Here is an 11,073-nt window from a genome sequence, read left to right as displayed (position 1 = left end):
CCAGCCAGCCCGGTCCGGCTTCTCAGACTCCCCCCCTTGGTCACCGCTGATAGTATCTAGATTCAACTCCAGGTCGCTGGAGTTATATCCGAGAAGAGGTAGGGAGGGAGTCCCTTCACTGTCGACGAGGATGGGCTGGCGGTCAGCGGGACCTGGCGACACACGGACTTGTGGCGGAACGGGCGCTAGAGGAAGATCCTTAGGGGGAAGAGGGCCTTTAGCAGTATGATCCTTAGCAGAGGCGACCTGCTTCCCCTTGGCCTTCGCCTTATCCACTTTGTTCGCAACCGCCTGCATCCGTAAGGCATTGCGCGAACTCATGATTATGCTATCTGCAAGACGAACAGACGCGTAAGCGGGGTCAAACAGGACGATCAGAGCAACAAGAGAAGAGAAAATCACCTAAGGACTCTTCAATGTGGAGGGACGCGGGAGAAAGCCCAGAAAGTTGCAAAACTTTCTCAGAGAGAAGCTTCTTGGGATCATACTTATAAGACGTTAGACTCCTTATTTGGTCAGCCTCCAGCCCCCCTCAACTGGTTTTCAGAATGGGTTTATACTTGGTTCACTCATTCTTAAAAGGCCAAACACCACTAGGAGATCGAATGAAAATATAGCGATCTAACCAGACCCCTACATTCGATTTTAGGGCGCTCAGATACCCACATTCGGGCTTGGCCGAAAGGTAGAAAAAACCTCTACTCCCAGATCGCTTCGAAGTGGTGAAAGAATACAAACTCCAAAAATTTTCAAAACTGGGATCTAAACCTACGATTGCATTATTACAACAAAACGGATGATATGGGTAATAGAATTTGGGGAAAGTTGCATGGGGCATAATCCCAGCTTATTCAAAATCGCGGCCACAGGAGGAGCTAAGGGAAACCGTAGTCCGGCGTCAAGATGTTTGATAGAAAAAGCACTAAAACCCTCGGGGGGACGATGCATGCGATCGAAGGTGGCAGGGATGATGATGTCGTAATCGGACGGAATGTGGTATTTCTCTCTAATACTAGGAACCAATGTCCTTACCTTACTAACCACGGCTTCCCAAGGGTTTTTGGCGAGCCTATCTTGGAACCTAGCAAGAACCGATGGACCAGCTTGCTTATCAGCAAGTTTTGAAATAGGAAATTGTTTGTTCCTTTTCGGAGAAGTAGAGAAAGACCTGTGAGCAGACCCTGACACAGACTTAGATGCAGACCCAGACCCGGACCTAGACGCAGACTCAGATGCAGACTCAGAGGGAATGGCAGAGGATCCCGAACCAGGACGCGACTTAGAGTTCGAGTTAGAGCTGGAAGACATCGTACCTTAGAACAGGATGGCTCTGGAAGCTGCAGATCGAATTCGAACTTCGGGCTGTGAAGAGCGGTCGCAGAAAGTCAGTATGTGGGGCAGGCAAAAAGTTTTGAATGTTTGAAGTATTTATAGGCAAGGCACCCTCGAGATGCGCACCGCAGAACAAACCGACAAGATGTCAACACGTGTCTACCCCCATATCCGACGGTTGCGACGGTTCGACTTCCTCAAAGGCACGAGCGTGCACTTTGAGAAAGTGAGGGAGTAATGATGAGTACGCACATACCACCCCTGCAAAAGGACCAAAACACCCTTCATTAAGGGCAATGTAGTCATTCCGCGAGTAGGATCCACGTGTCTTGTAGCAGTCGGGTCGCAGATGACCCGACCCGGATCGCACAGACTGATCAAAAACTCGGATGATGACGACCGTTCGATCGGAACACACGCCGATAAGATAAGGCCACGTGGCCCAGTACTGGACGTACAACTGTGTTCTATAAATAGACCCAAAAGCGCCATAAATGAGGTAACTGTTACACATTAATTGAGACCGAACTTCGAGATCGCATATATTTCTCTTGATCAACCTAACTTGAGCGTCGGAGGGTCATTGTCGGGGACGTGCCCGACGAGCTCACGATTCGTGTTTTATTCTCAGGGGACCCAAAATCTGGTTCGAAAGAGTTAATCCATCTACAGTGAGATCGTCACAGGAGATCGAACAATTCGACCCGGATCACCCATGATGTCATCATCATACCGTAAATACAGTTGTTGTTTAATGCAACTCATTTTTTATTGTTGTGTTTTCTCATTTCAGTTGTACACACTTAAGTTAATTAATCTGGGAGAAAATCATTGAGCATAAAGGCTTATTTAATTTGGTATTGTTACCATGTGTGAGTAAAAATATATTACAATGTGGTATTTAGAAAATACTACTCTATCTTAGAGAACATATTGATATGATTCATGTATGTTATTTCTTGTTCAGCCTTTTGTGACAGGAAGTTTCATTAGTGAAATATATGAATCAAGTCGGAGAATGTTAAACAAATAAAACTAGCCAAACTTTAGCCATTTGATAAATGTAGGCGCACCGTAACGCGAGAGCATTTGTGCCTCCTAACAATTAAAAACTAGGGGATAATTGCGTAAAACTCCCTTGTGAACTTATTTATCTGCAAGAAAACTTCTGTGTTTTAAAAATAGTAAAAAAAAAAAAAACTTGTATGTATTATAAAATTAGCTCACTTTCTCACTTCTATTTGTGAAAGTTAACGGCGTTAATTTTTTTAGATTTTTCTTATGCCCTTTTTACTTCATGCTATGAATTTTTCAATTTTCAAGAGAGCGGGGTTTTAATAACTATTTACTACTAAATATATATATATATATATATATATATTTTCAACACGTGTAAGTTACTTTAGCCCCATTAAATATTTTGATAAACATTGGATCCCACATTATAGGTATGGTTAAAAATTTAACTATTATATTATAATGATTGGTTATATCTATATTAATATATAAAGAAAATTCTTCTACACTCATAAATGAAGGTTAGTGACACTGCCCCACTAATTTTTTGTAAGTTAAAAATAACTTTCATAATAAAAAAGTTATTCATTTTTTCAAAATTTACATTAATTGATAAATTATTATTATTATTTCTTTCTTTCTTTTTATCTTTACTAATATATAACGAAAAATCCTTTCGTACTCATAAATGGAGGTTAGTGACAATACCTCACTAATTTTATATGAAGTCAAAAGTAATCTTCATAATAAAACAACTAATTTATGCAAATTTTTAAAATTTATATTAATTAATAATAATTATTATTATTATTAATATTACTATTTTTCTTTTTTTTTTACTGATATAAAAATTATTTATTATATACACGTATAAATGACGTGCAACGACAATTCATTTAGATAGGTAAAAAGAGACTGGAAAAAACGAGGGAGGGAACGAAAAGAAAAAAAGGGTAGAAAGTCCCATTTACACACAAGTGCCGCGGCCCCTGGCGGAGCCCCAAGTTGGCTGCTCCGACCCAACCATCAATCCCTACTCACAGCAGCCGCTGAACTCGAACAGACAACATAGACCGTTTTTCCCACTCTTCTCCTCCTTCGATTCATGAATCTCAAGCTCCTAACACAGCAAAATCATTCATGAATGGCGTCTTCCGCTTCTCCGCCGGCGCCCGATTCCCCATCAGAATGATACGGTCGACCGCCGTTGTCACCTTCGCACCACAACCATTCCTCGCCTCAGGTCAGTCCTCCGTTTTTGTCCTTTGCTCATTCATCAAACAACTCTCCTTTTCATTTACGCCGGAACCCATTTCGCAACTCGACTCGCCTGTAACTGACCTCTCTTCTCAACTGTTTTCCCTCCTCTGCCAACCGAATTGGCAGAAGCACCCTTCTTTCAGAAAATTGATCCCCATTGTATCCCCGTCTCTTTTCTCATCTTTCCTCTCCCAGCATCCCCATCTCAATCCTCAGATTGCCTTTAATTTTTTCGATTTACTCTCCCGTACTCCCACTTTCAAACCCAATGTACAAGCCTATGCTTCCCTTTTGCGCATTTTGATAAAGAATAAATCTTATCGGAATGCGGAGAAAACCCGGATTTTAATGATTAAGTGTTGTGAGACGGAGGAGGATGCCAGCTTCGTTTTGAGTATTTTGCGCGAGACGAATCGTTGTGATGATGGTGATTTTGGGTTTAAACTTGGTCTTAGGTGTTATAACACGCTTTTGATGTTGCTGGCACGATTTCTGATGATCAATGACATGAAATGTGTTTATAGGGAGATGTTGGATGATAAGGTGTCACCAAATATATATACATTTAATACAATGATTAATGGCTATTGTAAATTGGGAAATGTGAGTGAAGCTGAGTATTATTTAAGTATGATTTTGCAGGCTGGTTTGAAGCCTGATACACATACTTACACATCATTCATTTTGGGACATTGTAGGAGAAACGAATTAGGTAGTGCAAGTAAAATGTTCATGACTATGCCACAGAAGGGTTGTCAAAGGAATGTGGTTTCATATAATAACTTGATGCATGGGTTGTGCGAAGCTGGGAGAGTGGATGAGGCAAAGAGGCTGTTTTTGCAAATGGGTGATGATAATTGTCACCCAAATGTTCGGACCTACACAATTCTAATTGATGCTTTATGTGGTTTAGAGAGGAGGTTGGAGGCTTTGAGCTTGTTCCAGGAAATGAAGGATAAAGGGTGTGAGCCCAATACTCATACATACACTGTACTTATTTATGGTGCTTGTAAAGATGGTATGCTTGACGAAGCAAGGAAAATATTGAGCACAATGCTAGATAACAGGTTGTTTCCTAACGTAGTGACTTACAACGCTCTGATCGATGGGTTTTGTAAGAAGGGAATGGTTGACACTGCTTTTGAGATATTTGACATGATGGAGTCAAAAAATTGTAGTCCAAATGTGCGTACTTATAACGAGTTAATTTCTGGATTCTGTGAGGGGAAAAAAGTGCACAAGGCTATGGCACTTCTCAGTAAGATGCTAGAGGAAAAAATTCCACCAGATCTTGTCACATTTAATATTTTAGTACGTGGACAATGCAAGGAGGGAGACATAGATAGTGCTCTTCGCCTACTCAATTTAATGGAAGAGAAGAATGTAGTTCCTGATCAGTTAACCTTTGGTACTCTCATCAATGCTTTATGTGAAAAAGGGTGTGTGGATAGGGCATATGACATGTTTGACTCCTTAAAAGAGAAAGGGATCAAGGTGAATGAGGTTATGTACACTGCTCTTATTGATGGATACTGCAATGTGGAGAAAGTGGATGCTGCCCTTGCTTTGTTTGAAAGAATGGTTAGAGAGGGGTGCCTTCCAAACTCATATACCTACAATGTGCTGATTAATGGATTATGCAAAGTGAAAAAACTACGTGAAGCTTTAAAATTTCTTGAAAGGATGTTGGAGGACGGCATGAAACCCACAATTGTTACTTACTCAATCATTATTGAGCAAATGTTAAAGGAGTTTGACTTTGACAGTGCTTATAGAGTTCTGAATCATATGATTTCTGTGGGACTTCATCCTGATGTCTGCACATATACTTCATTCCTTCTTGCTTATTGCAATCAAGGAATGTTGAAAGAAGCAGAGGATGTGATGGCTAAGATGAAAGAGAAAGGGGTCCGACCAGATATGATGGCTTACACAGTGCTCATTGATGGATATGGACGCTCAGGATTTATCGATCTTGCTTTTGACACCTTGAAATCTATGGTTGATGCTGGATATGAACCTTCTAACTATACCTATTCAGTTTTAATCAAACATCTCTCACATGAAAAGCTAATCAATGGAAATATTGGTAGAACAGGGTTCGATGCATTTCCCAATGATGGCTCCATTAATATTGCTGATGTGTGGAAAATAATGGAACATGATACTGCTCTTAAGCTCTTTGAGAAAATGAAAGAACATGGTTGTGCACCGAATATAAACACTTATAATGCGCTCATTACTGGTCTCTGCAGAGAAGGGCGCCTTCAAGAAGCCTGGAGGTTGGTTGATCATTTGAAACAATGTGGAATATCTCCGAGTGAAGACATCTATAACAAACTAGTAGAATGTTGCTGCAACATGAGAATGTATGAGGAAGCTGTGGATTTAATTGATGTCATGCTCACACATGGACTTTTACCTCATTTGGAGTGCTTTAAGCGGCTTGTTTGTGGGTTATATGACGATGGAAATGATGAGAAGGCTAAGACAACCTTCTGTAGGCTGCTTCACTGTGGTTACAATTATGATGAAGTGGCTTGGAAGGTTTTAATTGATGGCTTGCTGAAGAGGGGGTTCGTGAATGGATGCTCTGAGCTGGTTCATGTCATGGAAAAAAGTGGTTGCACAATTGATCCTCAAACTCATGCAATGTTAATACAGGGAATTCTTGGTCAAAGAGAGGGAGAGTAGGCAGATAGCACATAATAACACATCTTAAATGGTCTAGGAATTGGCAAGACATTTTTGGTGGTTATGTTCATTGAAGCAGACAAAGGCTGTAAATTTACTGGATCCTCTGTATGCTGGTATATGTGTAATGCATGGATCTCATAGTTACATTTTGCCACAAGATATGTGGTGATGTGGTCAAAGAGCTAAGTACTGCTTCAAGGATGCTTTTCCAGGACATAGAACCATTACAGCTGGAGATCTCAGAATAGGTAAGGCCAGTGAAGTTCCTCTTTCTCAAAATCTATAGTAGTTTTTTATTCAATGCCTCATAATGCTTCTCATAGTTTCTTTCTTTTACTGCTTTTGTTTCTTGTTTAGGAGCATATTATCATATTAATTGTGACATTCTATCTCTTTTTCTTGTTGAAAAGTTGTTTGTTCATCAGTCGTACAAATCCATAGAGGTTTTGTCAATTCTGGCATGTGGGAAAAAATATTCGTCATTAAGTTTAGCAGCAAAATAATTCTTTTCATAAATATACACAGATACATCGCATGTCTGTATGTTGCAAATTTTCAATGGTTAATGTGTATTTGTCGAAGATGGGTGATGCTATATGCTAACAAAATGGGAGGTGAAGTTTATAGGCAAGCTCTCTTTTTGTAAGAGAGTCAGATAGCTTAAAAGGCTGACATGACTAGCCCTTGTAGAGATTGTGTTGTCTATGTGGCGAAAGTATTTCACTGATGCTAGCGCTAAGCTAATAGATAATGAGTTACTTTGCCCCTTCTTTTTAAATACTTGCAGACCATTAGGCATGTTTGCTCCAATCTCACAAGTCCTGAGAAGGGAAGCTAGGGATCCACTTCTGAAGGAAACATATATTTCTTCCTTCATTCCTTGTTTGCATTTTTATTCCTGTCATTTGCCAAATAAAGTTTATACTATACTATGCATCCATGACTTTTGGACCAAAAGAATAAAACACTGATCTCACACCCTTTTGACGTGTGGATGGACTGACTTCCAGTACATTGAGAGTAGTTAGTGAATGAGTTGCTCTTTCATCCTTGAGGCTCTTTAGTTGGGGAGGGGCTTGGTAGTTCCATCAGCTTTCTTGAGTTGCTTCCGGCTGGTAGTTCCATCAGCTCGACAGTTGGCTTAGCTTATCAATTTGCTATACATTTATTATTGTCCAAAGCTTAATGATTGGCTTTGTTTTCACATTTCCAAGGGTTAAATATCAGTCAGAGGACCAGTTATGCCATTCCATTCAGCTGGCAGCAAAGCTTGATTTTCAATTGCATATTAAGAATATAACGGAGAAAAGGAGAAAGGTTGACTGAGTGTGTCTCTTTCCCCTTTCTCTTTCAACATAGGTAATTTTTTCATGAATAAGAATGCTCTTTATCCTTCTTGTCATTGCTTATCTAAATTTTAATCAATTGATTACTTGATGAATTTAAATTCTATATGGATGTGGGTTACAAGAATCAATCCTGATATTTCCTTGCAATTGTATGCGGTTTTCATGGTAAAGAACGTGGATATGCAGGGGACGATAAGATTTCCACTATTTATTCTGAAAAAATGCTTGACCATTTGATACAATTTTGACTTGCAGGCAAAGCATTAGTGACTGATATATCGGTGGTGGATGCATCTGATCTTTTACACTGCTGGTACAGAGATTTGGATGTGCTGCCATATTCTGGTTTCGATGTAAAAGGAATGATACAGGTTAAGTACTTCTATAGACAGTTATACGGTAAACTAGTTTAGTCTTTCTTGCATTATATGTACAAAAGTCCCTCACAGTGACGAAACAAATACTTTGCTCTGTCTTGTTATCTATTTTGACTGTCTAAATACTTGATGGAAGCCATCAGAAAGGACTTATTCTTGCCATCAATTTTCGGACCTTATTTCCTGCAGGGGAATATAGTTTTTTGCTTTCGGATACAATGTTGTTAAGAAGTAATAAAAGGACTTCCTTTGCGCTGTACCTGCAGCATTCTTTAATCAAAGAAAATGTTTGGTAGTGGTGGCAAGGGTGAGTTGGGAGAGAAAGGCAAGTTTGATTGGTTAAAGGGGTATCAAATTTTCTATGGAGCTTATTAACAAAAAAGATAAGGTATTGAGGCAAACAAATTAAGTATTTAAACAGTGGGAAAGTCATTAAGAGGTAACTTAGGCTTGGAATGATGGCCGAGGCAATCAATTTGGGCAAAATTAGACTCCTAATGTGTGGCTGTTTCTAACAAGAAAAGTAATGTATATTTAGGAGGAAAACTGCGTGTAATAGTGTCTGAAGATATACTGCGGTGTTCTAAAGTTCACTCTAGCTCCGAATCCGTAAATATGCCTTTGTTGGATCAACTTGCATACATGCCTGATGTAATTTCTTGTTCTTATTAATGTCAAATCAATACTTGCAAAAACCAACCAATTTCAGTTCAAATACCTGATTAAATAAAAATATATTTCCTGAAGTAGGTTTCTTTGTCCATTTTATGAATTTGGATGAGACGGAGCCCTACTTTTCTTAGGCTAAATTATTTCTTACGAGCCATAGTCTTCAAAGGCAAGTTTTGATTATTTTTCTTCTGCCGTGTACTTCCATTTTTCGAAAGCACATGGATGGTGTACTGAACTATTGATCTTCTATTCAATTACCTATTAATGAATTTGGTTGCAGTAGTGAGCTACTGCTAAAAATGGTTAAACTAATACAATATTGATAAGTTGACATAACACATTTCTACTGAGCAATGAAGTTGCTCTTGGAAATGTATACCAACTTGCAATAATCTTATCACAGAGGTCCATTTTCTGCACTGTAGAGTGTAAGGGAAAAATGTGAAATTCTTCTAATTGATGTCGTATATCTTGGAAATTTCATCTCGTTAAAATGAAATGGTGGTTATTTTGATATACATTGTTCTACCTTTATCCGTTTGAGCTCAATATTTCAAGGCATCTACTATGGTTTTTATGTATTATCCATACTGTGAGTAAGATTGACTATCATTAGATTGTTAACTTGTTATCCCGTTTTAGATGTGATCATTTTTGTAGTTCATGCACATCAATATATATGTGTATCTGATACTTATCTATCTTTGGGAAGCAGGAAGCTCCTAAGATGGAAGCTTTTTAGCAATAAAAGATGAAGTTGCTTTCCAACTAAATTGGAAAAGGTAAATTAGTTATTATTTCTCGCCTCTTGATCAATTTTTAAATTGGACGATGATATAGCGCATCAATACATATCCATCTATTCTTTTGTCAGTGAGCCTACCTTACTTGATTTTTTTATTTGTAGGGATTTTCCTTCACCAAGTACATTGATAACTGTAGAATAATTTTTCTGCAATATCAACTCGCAAAGTTGTGCAGCAGAGAGCCCGATATTCGATGCTGAGAGGTCAAATTGCTTCACTACCTTCATTATGTGGTAACTAATATTCTTTTTACCTGTTCTTTTGCTGTAAAATGCTCACTATTGTTTCACTGTACAAAAAGGAGCACTATTGTTTTACGTGTACAAAACATAAATGGAAAGTAAATGTGTTGTAACGTTGACCGTCACCATCAAGTGATTTGTATGCAAAGTAGATGAAAATTGCTATGTTAAACAACGCATTTATCATGCTGCTGCTTGTTAAACTGAGAGTATCACCAGGTTATTGATCAACCATTGGCAAGAAAAAATTAAGAAAAGGTGACCCCATTTGAGTGGAAGCGCTCCCACTCGGAGTAAGGCAGTCAGAGACTTGGTACTGTTCTATTAGGGTTCAGTAGCATAACATGGTCGTTTAATACTCACTCTCAATTGAAATACTAATAAAATTCATTTACCATGAAAAATCGAATTGGATGTGACAAAGAGGAAGCATTGAGGACTAGATCCACTGGTGGTCCTATTTTATATACTGAAAGGTAATGGTTATGACTGTTTAGCTGCAGATTCATCGTGGCTTGTGATGTGAATACAGCTAAGTTGTAGCAATTTGGGGGCTCTGAGCTGATGTATTAACAACAGATTTTACGTGCCATTATGATAAACAACATGTACATATATATATATATAGAGAGAGAGAGATATATTGATGGCTTCTACCAAGTTTCCTTGTGCAGCTATAGATAAATCAAACATGCTTTTCTTTTTCCTAGTTATTGTTTTTAATTTAGTGAATATATCGGTGATTCTAAAAGGGTTTGATGAAACTTTGCTCTTCTGAAAATGAGCTATAGTAAGTGGCTGATTTCAATCATTTTGTATGCCAAAAGTGCAGTCAAGATGAATTGCTGATCTCTTTTTCCCTTGTCAAAAATTAGGGAGCATTGAGCAATTAGTGAAATGGAACCTGATGATTGAAATGATTTGTGCATGAAGAACTGCTATTTACTTTTATCATTATGCGTTTTGAGTAGGGGTGGTAGACGAGTCGAGCTGGTTTGCGAATTTGAGCTCGAGCTCAAACTCTTCTGTTCATAAGCTCATGAGCTTTTCAATTTCTTTTTTATTTTTATTTTTATTTTATGTATTTAACTCCATATTCAATACTATATCAGCTTTAATTTCAAAATTAACCATATATTATAATTATTAAGTAATATTACATATTTTAAATTTAGCTAATGATAAAATATGATATTTTTATTTATATATTTAATCTCTATACAAAAATAAACTTAATCACAAGTTAGCCCATTATTAGTACTATATATTTTTTATTTTATATTAATTATTGATTTTTTATATTATCTAATAGCTGAAGAAA

At 38.1% G+C, this 11,073-nt stretch overlaps 1 protein-coding gene across 2 annotated transcripts; it reads left to right on the top strand.

Annotated features, from left to right (window-relative positions):
* Window positions 1-3,265: 3,265 nt before the first annotated feature.
* LOC105178236 (Pentatricopeptide repeat (PPR) superfamily protein) lies at window positions 3,266-9,927 on the top strand. 2 transcript variants are annotated; one of them, XM_011101665.3, is made up of 5 exons: window positions 3,266-6,554; window positions 7,521-7,665; window positions 7,911-8,026; window positions 9,420-9,486; window positions 9,612-9,927. In XM_011101665.3, exon 1 carries the CDS (start codon window positions 3,490-3,492, stop codon window positions 6,301-6,303), a length of 2,814 nt encoding a protein of 937 aa, XP_011099967.1. In that variant the 5' UTR covers window positions 3,266-3,489; the 3' UTR covers window positions 6,304-6,554; window positions 7,521-7,665; window positions 7,911-8,026; window positions 9,420-9,486; window positions 9,612-9,927. The 2 variants fall into 2 exon arrangements, with proteins under 2 accessions (XP_011099967.1, XP_011099969.1); XM_011101667.3 differs by lacking the exon at window positions 7,521-7,665.
* The last annotated feature ends 1,146 nt before the right edge of the window (window positions 9,928-11,073 follow it).

The sequence above is a fragment of the Sesamum indicum genome, linkage group LG9, assembly GCF_026168435.1.
Source record: "Sesamum indicum cultivar Baizhima isolate 11 linkage group LG9, ASM2616843v1, whole genome shotgun sequence".
Taxonomy (NCBI): domain Eukaryota; kingdom Viridiplantae; phylum Streptophyta; class Magnoliopsida; order Lamiales; family Pedaliaceae; genus Sesamum; species Sesamum indicum.
Note: the sequence above shows the minus strand (reverse complement) of the source record. Positions and strands in the feature narration are given on the sequence as shown.

Bases quoted from the DNA above. Each gene is read 5' to 3' on its own strand.
- LOC105178236 (XM_011101667.3), top strand. From the start codon at position 3,490: ATGAATGGCGTCTTCCGCTTCTCCGCCGGCGCCCGATTCCCCATCAGA.